This window comes from Pleurodeles waltl, chromosome 6 (assembly GCF_031143425.1).
Source record: "Pleurodeles waltl isolate 20211129_DDA chromosome 6, aPleWal1.hap1.20221129, whole genome shotgun sequence".
Classification (NCBI taxonomy): domain Eukaryota; kingdom Metazoa; phylum Chordata; class Amphibia; order Caudata; family Salamandridae; genus Pleurodeles; species Pleurodeles waltl.
In genome coordinates, this window is record NC_090445.1 from 228,387,942 (window position 1) to 228,405,913 (window position 17,972).

The 17,972-nt window shown below is 43.2% G+C and overlaps 1 protein-coding gene across 1 annotated transcript in view; it reads right to left on the reverse strand.

Moving 5' to 3' along the window:
* Window positions 1-17,972, reverse strand: part of LOC138301517 (myosin light chain kinase, smooth muscle-like) — a 326,421-nt gene that overhangs the window by 121,371 nt on the left and 187,078 nt on the right. Inside the window, exons 9-10 of the mRNA XM_069242031.1 lie at window positions 12,163-12,380; window positions 5,273-5,446 (exon numbers count right to left, since the gene is read on the reverse strand). Coding sequence (XP_069098132.1) covers window positions 5,273-5,446; window positions 12,163-12,380 — 392 coding nt within the window. The remainder of the gene's footprint in view (window positions 1-5,272; window positions 5,447-12,162; window positions 12,381-17,972) is intronic.

The window sequence follows — 17,972 nt, forward strand, 5'->3', positions numbered from 1 at the left end:
TCAGAGGTCAGATACGTTTTGAGACTGGCTGAGAATCTGAAAGAAGAAACAATGTAGTGAAGGCTTGATTTGTGCATGACTAGCGAGAGAGAGGCACTCACAACTGCTTGTGGAGGAGTGACATCACAGCCAGGACAGACAGGAGGATGAAGGTTAAAGTGAGGCTTGAGTGTAAAAGTCAGAGACTAAAGTCAGTCAGGGGACTGAATACAGATGTGTAGCTGACCAGATAAAACAAATAAGAGACAATGATATTCAAGGCACAGTCGCATGTCACCCCAAGCCTATGAAGTGTTAGTTTTGAGCCACAACTCTTTCTTCTCCCTCACACCACAGCAGCACGAACAACACAAAACAAACAAAACAAAAGAGAACAATGCTGATGAATTATTTAACGACTGCAAAGCAACGTTTAACATATATCGTTTGCCCTTTCTTCCCAGAGAAGATGCATTTTTCCTGTTTATTTTAAGATCAGCCACTTGGTGGTTCACAGATATACAATGTCAAAGCATCTTTCATGTTATGGGAAGACCTTGATCAGGATAAATACTAGTGGTCATGTCTGTATTTTGAAGCATTTATTTTATCCTATTTGAATCTACAAATTTCCTATTCTAAAACTAATGATCTGTATTCTTATCCTGACTTTGGTGTGTGACTAAAATTGCTACATTTCCCTTATCTCAGATTGTAAATATGTCTACTGTAAGAATTGTACCATGTAAAGGTTCAATATTCTTTTTGGCACTGTCCCAATTATATGTTGTTATGTTCTCCTCACCATTATCTGTTATTTTATAATCTGCATTTTGCAAGATCCAGAATGTACAATACTGTTCTACGCATAGCATTGCATGCTGACATGTCTTTTATTATGCTTCTTTTACCGTAAAAACGACTCGTTGTTTCTATCAAATTTAGATATTGAATTGTGTTAGTAAATTGGGGATCTGTTTGTGACCAATAAAGTAATCCAGAACAGCTTTGCTGTGGTACAGCTCCTTGATTTCAAACGCAGTGGGTGCACAGCTTGTACAAGTACTTCATATATACTAGTAAGTCCTAGAGTGACAATCACTGACTCTGATACTCCTGACTAGGCCCCTTGCAATTTGTTGTCTCAAGGAGTATTTCTTTTACGATTTCCAGTACTGTTAGAGTGATGCAAGGGAAACAGATATGTGTGTCTAACAATTACTCCAGAAGAGAGTAATGAAAATCAGGATTAGTATCCAAAAGTGCTGGCTGGACCTTTTACTGTCAGTGGTACAGGGTCCATAACCTTTGAGAATGGAAATGGTCCCAAAAAAAGAGGTTCAGATTTTTTACTGGACCAAGGGACGCCACTAACTTTAGACTTAAATTCTTCTCTGCAGTGTTTGTCTTTGATGCGAGAATGAGTTGTTTCCACACTCTGACGTCTTGTCATTTTTAAGGAACAGAGAAGAGAATTGGGAATTACAAGTTAATATTCTAGGCAAACATGAGTGGAGCAAAGAAGAGGCGTTTTGGCCGAAAAAAATGAATAGCATTTTTGAAGGAAAATTCGGGCGTGGGAAGCTCACGTAATCTTTGTGATACTGATTGGTAAAACACGACTAGTGAGTAGTATTTTTAATTTATTTTTTGGGGCATATTTATGGGAGCACTGTTGGGAGGTGATGGAGGTAGACGATTAAGCACTCTACAGTATTGGGTTTACCTGCTGAACTGGGCTGGTTACAGATACATAGGTGGGTCTGCACAAGCACATGGGAGAGTAGATGATTGGTCTAGAACCATCACGTATGTTCTAATCAAAGATGTTCCCGGGCTTGGGATGAAGTATGTCTCATTAGGGAAACTGTCTTAAATGTTTCCCCGTTTTAATTCAAATATTTTGTGATGTACCATGTACCTGTATTTAAACAGTCTAGGAATTTCTATCACAAACAGACTGAAGTAATAAAACAATGGGCATTCTTGCTCTCTAATCTTACTAGCCAAATGGCGGTACTCCATCAACGCTGTTGATTTTCTAGTAAATTCAACCCCTCTGCACCCACCTGCAGTTTTCAACAGCTCAAGAGTATAAAGATGTCACTGCCAGCAGCGGCTCCTCCATTACGGCGGTGGAGCATCGCCCCACTGCTGATAGCCAGAAGAGGCAAATGTGAAACATAAAATTATTCTAAAACAATTTTACTATCATGTTATTTTTCACTGCGCTAGCCGAGTACTAGGGTGGTGGGACCACTCTCAGCTTCAGGGAAGAGGAGTGGTGGTCACTGTACGTGCACATGTCAGTTTGACCGGCTGTCTTAGAATACCCAAACCGACATTTGCACTTAGCATTTCTCTAACCTGAGCTGTTGTTGCACAGCCCAGTGGAGAACAGACACAGGCTTCCAGGCCCTGTCTGAGAGCTAAACCAGGCCACTCAGACCAATCAATTCCCAGCATGAGAGCAGTATCTGGACTGGCATCTGGGAGCCTGCGCAGTGTGCACCCACCCGTGGACTGCTGGGAGTCAGGGACTGGGACAGGAGTGCAGCGGCCGGTAAGTACTAGTTTATATTTGTTTTCATTATTTCATCTACTTTTTTTTGGGGGGGGGGTATTTCCCCCTGCCCCACCACTTGGCATTGACAGCAGTTGCCACAGGTCACTGCTCAGATGGAACAATGTCTGTGGTCCTCAGAAACTGACAGACATGGGGTACTTCACTTTAACCTCATCTCTTAAGGGTTAGGCAGAGTGTTCCGGCAGGACTACACACGTGATGAACAGAGGTGGGTAGGCGGCATGGGCAGGGTGGAAATGCTGGCAGACGGGTTCAGGGACTAGAGCACAATGTGGAGTTCAGAGAGGTTGTCTCACACAAAATTGGGCACACAGATGTCACTGTAGGAATGTATAGTAGCCAAAATGTTTACAAACAGAATATATGAAGGTATAGGTAAATATAGATTACTATATGTAACATCACATCTACGTACCTTGAAAGTACATTTGTCATCAAGGCACATATATGAGAAGTTAAGTATAGCGAATGCCGACTTACCTACATATACAATATTTTGTGCTCAATATTATGGTAGTATATCTTTAGGGTTCCGGCAGAATCAAAGAACAACTGAGAGTCTGAATAAAGGAACCCTCCCACAAAGCCAGCCTTAAGGCTGAATACAAGAGAACCTAAATGGAAACATCACAGTCAGGGCAGACTGGAGGCTGCAGACAAAATATAGGCTTGGGTACAAAGGCGTGGGGCAAAAGTCCGAGCTAGGCAGCTCAGCATTGAAGGTTTGTTGACAGAAGACAATGGTTACAGAAGAGTGAGCCAAGAGAGTGGATATGGATGATAGATGGCCCACAGATAGGAGACGCGAGACGCGAAGGGCTCTGTCGGAAGTATAGGAGAGTTGTCTCTTTACTGTGTCTAAAGGGCCAAAACACAACAAAGAGACAACTGATAGGGTGGAAGCTGTGAATGTAAGACAAAAGGCTGAGGCAAAAATTACAGCTGAAGAGAACAAAGTGATTATTACATCACATCCTTTCCTCGGTGTGTGGAGCTGAGAGTGACGTCAGATCCTGTTTTTTCTGAGCATGGGATGCAGGTGATGTAAGTATGGCACATGACAGAATGCTTCCATATATTTCTCAAGAATTTTTCAATTCATTAACGCTATATGCCTCTACCTCTTTTACTAACTATATTTCCTGTGCTTCTCTGCTCCCTCCACCCCTCCGCTATCATACTGCTATACCACCTCCTTCTACTCAGTCCTGACCATCAACTGCTCTATCTATCCACTCCTCACCTGCAAACAATCCGTCTTTATTCTTCTACCGATGGGGTAAGCACGCCTGGACACAGTCCTCCCAGGGCCTTATTGAGGGTCAATGGAGCCTGTGCTGAGCAGGAGGATCCCAGCATTCAAAGGGTCTCTGGCCACTCCAGTGCCTTTGTATATCTGTGAATATCCCATCACTAAATGGTGAGGGCTCACAGAGCCCTCGTAATTTACAGCGATGGGTGTCAGCGAGCCCTACAGACATCTATCTAATTTAGCAACCCAGATACGCGTTGCTGAATATAAAGTACATAACCATTATTTGTAAGGTTTGTGTAGTAAAAATGTCCCTCCGCGGTAGCAGAGTGTTTTCATAAAACATTTAGAAGTCCAAAATAAATACCATTCCTCTGTGAACGTTTGAGTACTCACCTTCTGTGATTTGGGGTGGTTGTCCTCAGAGAAGTACTCAGACGCAGTCGTCTTCATCGCGTGTGAAAGATCGGGGCTACTCTCTCCTTTGAGGTAAGAAATTGGAAAGGGGAAAACTGGCCTACAGGGGAATTGGGGGATCGAGAGGCCAGTATATTTGCGTCGGTATTCTACCTGTATATTGAGTCAAAATATCGAGGTGTAAATACTGAGGACTAAAATATCGTGAAGGTACTTATATGTAGGTAATTATAGGTTTACTATACTGAACTTCACATAAATGTACCTTGTAAATGTATATATATTCAAGGTACAATGCTGTGGTTTTAAGATTAGTAAACCTATATTTGCTTATATGCAGGGCAAGAGGAATTACGTGATTCTGTGGTGCAGAGTTTTCCGCATAATTATGGATTTTGCTGCATGTGCCACATAATCCATCATGTGCAGATTTTAACAAAAAGTGCATTTCTAGCTCAAACGGTTCAAAATTTACCAAAAACGCAGTAAAACATTGTTGTGCACTGGAAGGACTTTCACAAACATTGACTGGTCACCTTTTAGTTCCTTTATTGATGTGTTTGGGTGTTAAAATGGTACTAATGAGCTGAAACCTTTACCCATACGGTGTTAACATGAGTAAAAAATAGCAAAATAAAGAAGTAATACAATCATTAAATGTGCTGCATTACACTGTGTAATCTAGTCTACCCTGACACATAATTTGGTCCTCTCTTGCCGCATAATTTCAGTGGCCCTGCTTTTATGCACTTACCATCATGATAATTAGGTCCACAATTTTTAGGCCTTGATATTTTGGCCCTACAATATTTCGGTCTTCAGTGTTCCTAACATACAAACTTTGAAAGGAAGCTAGGGCAGAGTCAATCGCATGAAAGGCAACCCCACAAGATATCTGTTACAGAGCCTAGCACTTAAATGATATTCATCTTACTCTCCCCCCTTCAAAGTAGTCTTTCAGTGTGACTGGTATGTCTGGAAGCCTCCCAGTTTCTGCATAAGTCAGTCCATCTCTGAGTTGCAAAGGCAAAACATACCCTTAGTGAAGGTGTTCTGGGAAGGGCCATCTTTCTTGGGGACACAAGCATGGCTGCCATTTTGAAGATGAATGTCATCAAGTGACGTCGGGATTCGTGCTGCACTTTCCTGAAGGCCATTCTTGGGTGCTGTAGTGGTATCTAATAGAATGACATGCTGTTTCTTTGCCCTACCTAAAGATAATAAAAACACAAAGAGGAACAATACAATTACCAATTTACAGTAATGAATTGAGTCTATCCTTTGCATCGTTAATTCCAGGGGAAGCAACACAAACCAAAATATATGAGCCAGAAAGTGAATGATCTCAGTAGATTTATTTTGTTTAAGTTTTAGGACTTCCAGCTTTGGAACCTCATAAATATTCTTAAACTTGTAGATGTCCAGTTCCTTGCACCAGAACTTCCACCTACTCTTGAGTTCACTAGGGAGTAAGTGACTCCCATGGAAGCAATTCACTCCTATACTTTTAGGAATTTACATTTTTTAGATCTCAAAGAAAGTGAAATAACATCCACAATTTTGGGAATGGAATTTTAAGGCATTCTCTTCAAATAGTTAACTGAGGTTCTGCTCATTTGTATTATTATTTATTTGTGTTATGAATTATTTATTTATTTTTAAGGCACATTAACATCGAAAAGTTTTTTAGGTCAGTAACTAGCAAGGGACTGAGAAACATAACAAACAATCAAATATGTCAATTTTGATTCTGTGGCAGTTATACTCAGGACCACTGGTATTATGCAATTCTTCAGCTGTGGAGTTTTCTGCATAGTTATGGATTTTCCCCATTTGTTAACTAATCTAGCTTCTGCTGCATAATCTGCTGATTTTAACAAGAAAAATTGTTTTTAACTCAAATGGATCAAAAGTTACTAAAACGTGGTCACACGTGTCCCACCAAAGTTGAAAGCTCTTCCAAAAATTGACTAACTTTTAATTACCTGTTGCAGTTTTGGGGTGTTAAACTGGTAATAATAAAGTTAAATCTTTGCCCAGGCAGTGCTACCAGGTGTAAACCATGTGCAAACATGACAAAATAATAAAATAATGCTATCCCAGCATAATTAGCTTTTTCTTGCCTCACAATTTAGTCAACTGTGTCACATAATTTGGTCTTCCCCTGACGCATAATTCCAGTGGTCCTGGTTTTAGTTTACATGGCTGTTGTGTGAGTTACGGATTGTGGTCCTAACCATAACTTGTGAATTTCAGTGGTTGTTCGGTTGGAATTTGTAACCATAACTGCACTTTAATTTTGTTTTTTAGGTGAATTTCTCAGGTTTAAAAAAAATAAATATATATGTTAATGTGTTATAACAAATACAATCATGACTTCCCTTTAACTTTATTTTTTTCAGTGAATATATTATCTGTAAATCTACAATATACAGGCCCTCATTATGACATTGGCGGGTGGCGGAGGCTGCCTGCCAATGTCATTCTGCTATCAGGCCACATGGGCGGCCTGAACCCTGCTGGCCCTAATTTGAGTTCCCTGCTGGGCTGGTGGGCAGAAACAGTGTTTCTGCCCGCCAGCCCAGCGGGGAACGGGGCCTAAACTTTGTAGCCAACTCCTAATGGAGCAGGCGGCAATGTGGTGGTGCAGCAGGTGCAGCAGCACCTGTCGCACATTCCACTGCCCATAATTCGGCCAGTGGAATGCACGATGGGGCTGGGCATGGGGGCCGCTGCACTGCCCATGCTGAGAGCATGGGCAGTGCAGGGCCCCCGAGTCCCCCATTCCGCCAGCCTTTCCATGGCGGTGTAAACTGCCAATGACAGGCTGGCGGATGGGGACTCGTAATTCCCAGGGCTTACAACCGCCGGGACCACCAGGCTGCAGGCTGGCGGCAGACTGGCAGTGCCAGCGGTGGGACCGTGGGGGCTCCACCATGGTCATAATGTGGTGGTCGGACCGCCATGACCGCAGCGGTCCGACCACCACCGTGATCGTGGTGGTCTAGTGTCCGCCAGGGTCATAATGATCCCCATAGTCTCTCTCTTTCTTCCTTCCTTCTTTCCTTTCTTCTTTTTTCTTTGTCTTTCCTTCTTTCCTTCTGTCCGCCCTTCCTTCCTTTCCTTCTTTCCCGGGATTCAGCACAGGCAGGACATTTCCACATGGCACCCAAAACAAAGACACTAGATAACAGAAAACAACTACAGAAAGAGGTAAGTCAACTGAAAGAAGGAAGGAGGAATCAGTGGCTAGATCAGAACAAAGATAGTTCCATTGGTCTTCAACAACAAAACAACAAGGTAAATACCCCTTAAGGTGAAAGTAAGGGAGCTAATTTGTGTTGCAGATAGCAGTGCCTATTTTACAAAAGATTAGTAATTACAAATAGTAACAGACAGGTCAGCAGCCCTCCCACCTCCGTTGTCAGAAGTCCGAAAGTATTCTCATCACTTGATCATGTATCCCAAATCAAATCAATCATCTTAAGAAAATAAGGAACCTATCTGAAAGGATGTGCAAGCAGGGATGAGGGAGATACTAACAATCTGGAGGAGCAGAAGCAGACTTGAAATGACAGGACTGAACCAATCTAAAGTACTGCTGCTCCCAATGCCACCATCATACTGCCCAGAGAAGGCCTTTCTAGAGTCAGCTGACACTGATTGGGTTCCAATTGCAGTAACAAGGGCCTGCTGGTGGACCTTCTCACTATTGCAACTCTGCCGCAGACACAAACCGCTACCCGAGGAAGCCCAAACCGATGAGGTCCCATACTAATGGGAAGGCACTGCTTGGGGAAAGTCATGCTGATGGGGTTCCTTACATTTGGGAAGGTTGCAAGAGAAAGCTGTCACTGCTGGCCTCCTAAAGCGCCATGGTAAGGCACAGCTCGAGGAAAGTCACATGACTGGGGTCTCTTTACCTGGAGGAGGCACTGCCAGAGAAAGTCACACTGATGGGGTGCCTGACCACTAGGGCACTGCTGCCAGAGAAAGCTCATACTGCTGATGCCCCGGTCTCTTAGGCATGCAGTGCTGAGGTTCTAAAGGAGCAAGAAAGTTCTGCTTGAGAAAGGGCGCTTGACATTAGGAAGTCTCTACTAGAGGAAGGTCACACTGCTACAGTCCCTTCCCAGTGGGAAGACACTGCTGAGAGGCATTCACATTTCTGTGGTCCCTTACTACTGGCAAAGGAAAACTGGAGAGAGCACACTTTTCAGGTCTCTTACCATTGGGAAGGCACTGCTGGAAAATGTTGCACTGCCCGACTGTATTCCCACTGCGAAAGCTTCCACTGCTGGTGTCCTAAAGCACAAGAACAGCAGTACTGGAGACATGTCCGACTGCTGGGTTCCCATAGCACCATGTCACTGCTGGAAGAGGCAGTTAATAAAGGGGGTCTTAAGGCACTACTGGAGGGAAGCCACACTGCTGTGGAACTATACCACTTGGAAGTCATTGCTAGAAGAAACTCACACTGTTGGGGTCCCTTACAACTGAGATGGCACTACTGAAAGAACGTCAGATTGCTGGGTCCAAAAGCACTGAGAAAGGACTGCTGGGAAGGCACACATTGCTGGGGGCCCCATAGTACTTGAAAGTAAATTCTGAAGGAATGTGAAACATTTGGGCTCACTGCTGGAGGAGTTTGATGCTCCTGAAATTTTACACTTTTGGGAAGATAGCTCTGGACAAAGTAAAAACCGATAGGTTCATACACCAAAGAGAATGCTGGTGAAAAATCCGACTGCACTGAGAAGACACTGTGGAAAGAAGGTAACACAGTTTAGGCCTTGCTGCGCTGAGGATGTACTGCTAGAAATACACTAAACTGCTGTGACCCTATACCAATGTGAAGACCGTGTATGAGGGAGGTCTTACCACTGAGGTCCTAAAGGACTCAAAAGGCACTGGCATGATACTCACACTTTTGAGGCCCTATAGCGTCAACAAGATACTACTACATGAAAGTTCCATTCCTGGAAGCCCTATGTATATAAATAGGAAATAAGGAGGGAGTGGGGATAAGAGTGATGTCTCTCTGAATTACAGCTTAAGGAAATTATTGGTGCAAGTATTAAGCATAAAGCTTTGTCTTGAATACATTGCATTGATGGCATTGTGGGGCAAATAAAAAACCCTAAAACCTAAATGGTTCAGTCTGATGCTCCCCCATCTCTTGCACATAATTTGGGGGACGGTCATACTCCCTCACTACTGTTCCTTTGCCCAAAGAATGTTTGTCAAGAAATTAACCATTAGTTCTTTAATTGCAACACTTCGACCTATCATTAAGTCAACCAGCTATAACAAACATTAAAATGCCCATTACGTCAAACACATCATTTCCAGATACCATCATCATCCCCTAGATATGACTCTTAAATATTTTTACTATTGCCTACACTCTTGCACTAATCCTAACACTCAAAGTATAGATAACCGTAGTTATCATTCTCACTCTAATAGATCTTACATATTTAATTATGTTAATAGTAATTACATTGTATTACATTAAAAATAGGGTGTCCACAGCTTTAACATGTTAAATAGTATATTTAAGCTAATTACATTACATTGAACATAGGAAGTTTAAAAAATTTTAAAATCTTGATTACATTATTCACAATAAATGAATTCAGTTAAAGTAAGAAGGTGTACTACTAAATGGTAAAAGTTTAATTATATTAACTAGTATTACATTAAATTGAAAAATAAAGCAACCTAAAACTGAATTAATGTAACTATTAAGAAAATCTCTCTCTCTAATTTTATTAACAGAGATTAAAACCACAACCCTTTCAAATGATTTACTTATTCTTTTTGAATACTAAGTTTATATCAAATGATTTGATGTTAACTTGTTCTTATATTTGCTTAACTACATATACACTTACATTAAAAACTAAAAGCAGGATGCAATGGGCAAGGTAATGGTATGTCAACCTAATGGCAGTTGAATTAATGGCATGGGTTGGAGTAATCAAGTTCAAGTAATGGCTTGGGGTGTAGTAATGTAGTTCAAGTAATGTTACTGCTCAACGCGAGGGGCCTAAGTAATGGTGATTAGAGTGAACAGAGTTGAAAGCATGCAGACAACCTATACAGAATAATTCGGTAAAACAACTCTTTGGTTATGTTTGAAGTGAGTGAGAGAAGCTTGGCATTACACAATGAAACAAGGAGCAAAGAAGGAGGAAAGGTGAGGGAGAGTTACTTAGATTCTTCAGACCCCCCAGAATTATGACAGCTATTACTGTAGGCACAGTTCCAGAAAATCAACTTTATAATATTGTGGTACAAAAACATGGAATAATAGAATATCAACTACAAAAATATTGTGAATATAAGGTATGTAGGTAAGTATATGTTTACTGTGAGAAAGTGGGTTATCAGTTAGGGTGGTTGTAAGACTTCACCAAGTAATAATGTCACTATTCTGTATCGAGTGCAATTTGGTTAGTTTAATTTAAAACTTAGCTAAGTCCTGAGTATCACAGAGCACTCTGGCTTAACTCAAAGTAAACAAGTATAAATCATTTTCCAGTATCAAAAAGTTAATAAGTCAAATACCCAACACAATAAAAATCACATTCCAATTTATAAAAAAGTACACATTTTACTGAGCAAATAGACACCAAACGACAAAAATAGTATCAGGGAAACAGGAAGCATAATTGTAGGAATTTTAGAGCTTTCTAGCGCCAAAAAGCACAAAATGCCAACTGCAAGTATCTGGTCATGCTAGATTGGGACAAATTCAAAAGTTAAAGTCAACCGAGATGGAGTGTGTGTCAGTTACAGGGACCATTTTTGTCCTGGTGAAAAATATACCTTCTGACTTAGGGCTCAATTACGCGTTTGGCGGTCTTATCACTTTTGGCATGGCAGTGTCAGAAACACTGACCACTGACTAGGCTAGTCTGGTAGCCAAATAGGATGTTGGCAGTTTACTGAACTAGAGACCGCAAGAGGCCCACCAACACCGACAGCCATCCGCTGAACATCTTGACGGCGCATGGGGAAAAGCAGCTGCTAGAGGGCAGTATAGACAAGGGTACCACCGTCCACATTATGATGTGCTTTTTCGTCAAGCCAGCTGTGGTGGGGAGAACTGCTTTGAGATGGTGTAATCAAAGGAAATGGGGTGCTAGCTCCCCCATGTCCTTCTTTTCCTTTCACAGGAATTAAACTATCCGATGTGGGCCCCTTTGTCCAGGGCCACCCCTTCTCAGCAGCAGCTTCACCCCAAAAATACAGGTAGGTACCCTTTTGCATTTTTCTGCCATTGACTGGACTGGGCATATATGGCCCAGTGTCCAGCAGTGGAATGGTATGTGTACAGAGTATTTTTACACGTGTGTCATGCATATATGTACCTTTTGATCAAAATGTACACATCTCCCTCGACAAAAATGTAAAAATATACCTTGTATTTCTGACTGCGAGCAATACTGACTGCAAGTTATTCCTTGGGTTAACATTCCAAACATATGTGCTGCACATTTATGTATGTGGTTTGTGTGGTACATGCAATGTGTGCACGAGTGTGCCAGCATAATGGAGGCATGTGGGTTTCATTCTGGAAACTCCTAACCTGCTCCTGTGCACAAGATGGAGGTGACATTGTTTCCCCAGACAGTGGAAGTGTTTTGCTGACGCTCTTGAAGCTGGAGGGAGGGGACCCAGACAATGAAGTGGGGCCAGAGGAGGTATAACTCCTATAGAAATTCATGGAGGCCCTTTTGCTGAGAAGAGCTGCTGATTAGTCTTCCTGTAGTACTACCATCTGGAAGACGGTGGTGGTGAAGGTTGGGAGTGAAGACTCTTGTTCAGTGTGGAAAGGATCTTTTAAGTGAGCCAGCCTTTTGCATTTCCCCTGATCACAGTAGAGTGTGCCTGTTTATAAGCCTGGTTTAGAACGTACATGCCTCTTTGTGCCTTTGATGTGGGTAATCCAGGCTGAAGACTACCCTGCTATGAGGCACATCACTCTGCTCTGCAGCATACTGTGATGACAGCTGTGCACCCAGAGCTGTTTTCTGTCTGACAGCCAGCTTCCCAGGCAAGAGAGGTGGTTCCCTGGAGTCTTGCCTTGCTGGAAGAGCTGTATCTCCAACCTTAAGTCCCTGGAAGTTACCCTGTCTGCTGAGAGAGGGAAAGATCCAGACAAACACTGATGCCAAGGGTCTACCCAGGGGAAGGGAGACTGCAAAGAGCAATTGGTGAACCCGAATGTATTGGTGCAGTTCAGTGCTTAATTTGAACAGGTGGTTGCTAGTAGGGGCTGTGTGCGTAATGGGTGAGTTCAGGGCCCTTTTGAATGCAGGGAGTGGTGAACCTGTGTAAGTGTAGTGTTAGAAGTGTGACTGCAGGACAATATATCTCCAGACACTCTACGAAATTCACCACCGAATTGATGGTTGGCAAGTAGTTTTAGGAGTAATTTAAACTAGGATTATTGTGATGTCAAACAGGGATTTATGATAGAGAAAATAAATTTTTAATTGGACCTGCAACAAAATATCAGCTTTCTGGGCAAATACACTTTTCTAGGAGTGTGCAAGCCAGTGAAGGCCTAAGCCAAATCCTGAGTTCTGACTTAGGAAGATGTATTTTTGGAACCTCGAGCTAAAAACAAGCCAATCCTTCATGTGGTTTCTCCCCCCGCCCACTTGTTAATCATCAAGCCCCCTGTCCTTTCATCTCTGGCTAAATTATGCAATGTGCACCCAGGATACCTGGGATTACGGTTTACATGCTTGATAACATTGTGTGACCCTAGGCAATTATCTTACTTCATTGATTCTATTTGTCATCTCATTTGAGTGTCGCCCAAAAAACATCAGTTTAGGATACGTGCTCTACAAAAACCTCACTTGAATGTGTGTGATATATTTTAATGTTGCTCCATATGTTATTAAAACTCTTGGAGGATTTACATTATAATTTACTTTTATCTTGGTTCTAATAGCATCATAACTGGAGACTTTGGCCCTCATTACAACCCTGGCGGTCGGTGGAGAAGTGGGGGTAAGAAAGCCAACAGGCCGGCTACAAAAAAATGGAATTATGACCATGGCGGTTACCGCCATGGTCAACTGCCACTTCTCCACTCCGACCGCTGGGCTAGAGACTGTGGCCTCCAGCCCGGCGGCCGGCGGCCATCACCAGACTGCCGACGGTATCAGGACCCTGCATACCGCCATGGATTACATGGGGTTTGGAACCGCCACGGAATCCATGGCGGTAGGCACTATCAGTGCCAGGGAATTTTTCCCTGGCACTGATAGGGATCTCCCCTTCCCCCTTCCCCTCCCCAGAGTCCTCACCCCACGTTCACGACCCCCCTACCACCCCCAAAGGTGGCAGGACCCCTCTAGCCCCCCTCCAAAACTCGACACACACACCCCCTACACGCACACTCACACACCAACTACACAGACACGCTGACATACAGGCACACATACACACTCACATATGCGCACACATTTCCCATACACACACCACACCCCCCGCATGCATACACACACTCACACCCCCCTCTACACACTCACACGCACCCCCCATGCACACACACAACACACAACACCCCCGCCCCCACCCCTAACAGACGAACACCTTACCTGGTCCGGTGATCCTCCAGGAGGGAACGGGATCCATGGGGGCTGCCCCGCCGCCAGCTCCCCATCACCAGAACACCGTCACACTGAATCCTGGGTTGTGATTCGGTGGGCAGTGTTCTGTTGACTGGGCGGAGGAGGTGGAGCAGCCTCCACTTCACCGCCGACCGCCAGTATGGCTGCTGGCGGGCTTTCCGTCCGGAAAAGGGTGGGGGGCTGCCAGCAATTATAATACGCTGTGCGGAACACCGCCATCACTGGCGGTCTTCAGCACGGCAGTACCTCGGCAGTCTTGCAAAAAGACCGCTGAGGTCGTAATGAGGCCCTTAGTTTCTAGGTTTATGTTTAGAAACCCTGGGCTAGATTTACTAAAAACCCATGCAGCGCAGCACAGCAACTAAAGCTGCGATGCTGCCTTGCAGGAGATGATCAGAGCAGGACAGCACCATATCTATTAAGTTAGCACTGATGTCTCTCATAGGTTTTTCACTAGAAGGATACAACTCCAGTAACAAATACTATATCCAGGCAAACTTTAAAACTTTTCACACTTTGGAAGCATGCTGTGCACCCTGTACGGCATGCATCCAAAGTGTGAAAAGTTTTAAAGTTTGCCTGGGTATAGTATTTGTTACTGGAAAAGTTTTAAAGTTTCAAAACTGAAAAAGATTGGAACAATAAAAACATTTGCTCCTTTTTAACACCTGCATCAAACAGGTGATATTTTTGGGGACAAAGCCCTCACCAATATTGTAGTAGATAGGGCTTTGCATTAAGAACCATGAAAATATAGAACACTCGTGCACTGCCCGTGGAACACCAGCTCTGGCTTGTTACTCCCTAGTCATTTTCTGCTTTCCCAACTCTGTATTTTTCCTGAGATATATATTCCCTCACTGTGGCAGCAATAGTCAGAAGTAAGGACAGCAAGGGCATAGGATAATTGAAAACACATAAGAGACTCGTTAACTGTTGAACGGTCTTGGGAAGACCCGCAAAATACTTTAAATATGTATGAAGTGTTAGCCTGAGTACAGACCAGTATATGGCAGCTCAAGAATTGCATTTATTCGCGAAGCTGAGGCTGCACAGCCTAGGCCATGACAGATGAAGGTGGTGGCTAAAGCCCTTTCAGCCCAATGGGCGTAATGCACCTGGTGAGAATGGTGTCAGAACTCTCATAGTCACTCTTCATTCTCCTACATATTCCTCTCAGTTAGCCAAGCACCTGGTTTAGATCTCCCTTTAAGGTACATGTCACTCACACCTTACTTGTACATGTACTGTGGGTGATGAAAGCTTAGACAACTCTGCTCTGCTGGATCTGTTCTGCAGGAAATGGAAGATTGTACTTGCTGGCATCTGTGAGAGAGGGAAGCTTGCTTAACTACTGCCATGCTGTCCCTATTCTGTGATATATGAAAAGGAGATGGACGGAATGCTTGAATTATTCTCAGCCGCCAGTAATCACTCAAGGCGCATCCCAGTCCACTGTTATTTTGCACACCATGCCACCTCAGTTTGGACCCAGCCATATGCAAATCAGTCTTGACCCTGCTCTAATGGAAACAGTCCAACCCAAACTGCCTGGCCAGGGCTTCCCTGAACTGGAACACAAGCAACCCAAGACCAGTTTCACCTAGTTTACACTCATGAGCCAAGTATAGCTTATTCTGAGAGGAAGTCAACCTTGCACTGCTGCTGCCTAATTTGTTCCTATGCTGTCATGGGTAAAGCTTGTGTTGATCTAACTGTCCTCTGAAGGAGGGAAACTTGCACTGTTTCTGCCAAATATCTAGCTGTTCTATGAAGATGGGTGTTTCCACTGCTGTTGCACCATCCCATAAAGAAAACAAATGATATTGTGAATGCACTTGTATTACCTGCCCATGACCGTCAGAAGCATTTATTGGACCCAGGGCAAAACTAACAATGGGGCCCCAGTAAAGGGACCCCGGTTTGAATCATAGCTTCCCAGCTTGACCAAACTGTGTAATCCTGGGCAATTACATTTCTTCCCTCTGCCTCCTTTTCAGTGCTCATCACATTTGAAAGCACCTTGAAAACATTCAGTTCAAGATATGCACTGCACAAAAACCTCTCATGTGTATAGTTTAATACACCCTAATGTTGTTCTGTCTATAAAAACATAAAGGCTTTGCACAGAAGGTACAAGGCAACTGACTTGCCTCTTGGGTCTCAAAAAATTGTTATGAGGATTGAGGGGGGAAAGAATGTAATGTCCATCCAGTATCTGAATTGTACAATGTTTAATCAGGAACCTTGTTTCAATTCCAGGTTCCAAGCATGAACAGTGTGGCTATAGGAAATTACTCTTCATCATCATGCCTCCTTTTCAATGGTTTCCCCATTTGAGAGCACCTTGAAATAGTTTAATAATTACTCTGCACCTCTCAAAAAATAAAGGCTTATATAGAAGAAACAATACAGCTTGAGTCATTAATAACATTATCACAAACAGAAAAGGTGTGGTTCACTAGTTTTAATAGGAACAATCCAAAATACACTTTTTTGTATGTAAAAGTTATAAATAAAGTGTCAGTCAGTGATAATTGCAGTGGGGCAGAAGGTTCAGGCTGAGCTAAGATCTGTTCTCCTCAGCCTTCAGGGAGCTGCTTTTTCAGGCAGGTTTCAACAAAGATGGGGTCGTGGAAATGTATGGGACCCAGCCATTACCGCCCCATTTCCACTGCCTTATTGGCACTGATAGTGAGGTAGAAGATGCTTTGGTGTTGGGCACATAGTTTGCATTCTCAAAGACTATACACTCCCACTGTGAACACCTAGTAAGCTGCAACGTGGGCATGGCCTTTTTCATAGCACAAGCTATGATAACAGTGACTTACCATGTGAAACATGCTACACGCGCTGACAGCCTCACAGGCACAGTTTCTAACTTACCTTTTCTCTGGATTCTGGGAATTGACTTGCCCCAATTCTCTCTGTGTACTGAGGATCCTCCCATGCTTGGACATAAGCTATGGCTTTGGTGGGATTGGGATATAGACTAGGGTGCTAACAAGGAAAGGAGAATGGTGCAGAAAGGTAGATACCAAAGAGCACAGGCCGGTGCCAGGGTTGTGGGTGTGGAGGGGGAAGAGGATGATTTATTTTATATGGCTGAGGTTACTGAAGCAAAACCAGTTAAATATGAAGCATAGTCCCTTGCCAGCTAGTGGTTGTAAGTAGGTGAGTGTGTATGTATAATAATCTCAAGGATAAGATTCCCCTCCCTGTGCGCCTTATGAGAGGAGGAAAACACCATCAGACTAGCCATACTTTATACAACAACAAGTGGTAATGGCATGGAAGATCAAGCGCCAACTCCTATTCTCAAGAGAACTGGAGATCTGGTGGCTGCAACCCTTTAAATATAGATCCCAAGATATATCAATAATGCAGTGGAGAGGAGGTTGCACTGCCTTCAGGGATTTATACCAATGAGAGACTTTTCATACCTCTCTCCAGATTCAGAGAACCTTTGAGGTAAGATCCACTCAATTCCTGCAGCATGCCAAACTAGGGGGAATGGCTAGGTAGATATGAACGGAATTCCCACATGTTCTCGAGTCATGTCCGATGCTAGAGACATTGTTGTCCAAAGGGCAGGGTCGAACACATATATCATTAATTCAAACAGCAATTAAATAGGATAGAAAGAAGGTCAACAATAAAAGTGGGCCAACACTGAGAGTGAGATTTCCATGATCCAATAACAGATTCTGAACAGGCACAAGCTTGCTCGCATGTGAGGGAGGTCTCCAACAATGCTACATTCAAATGAATACATTTCAAAATATTGCACCATACTTACATTAATCCGTTAAAAATTAAAAGAATATACCCAGAAAGGACGTCCTGCTGCCTGCTATACGGAGCCATAGAAACTTAATTCTTTCACATGACATGGTCATGTAGTGAATAAACTAATTACTGGGAATGGGTTGTAGTGAAGGTCTGCCTCACAACAACACTACCACCAGAGTGTACACCTAAGCAATGTCTGCTGAGTGTGAGCCCAAAGCCACGGCAAGCATTGGCAAAGGCAACACGTCTTGCTGATGTGAGATCTATTGACCTTGTCAATGTTTTT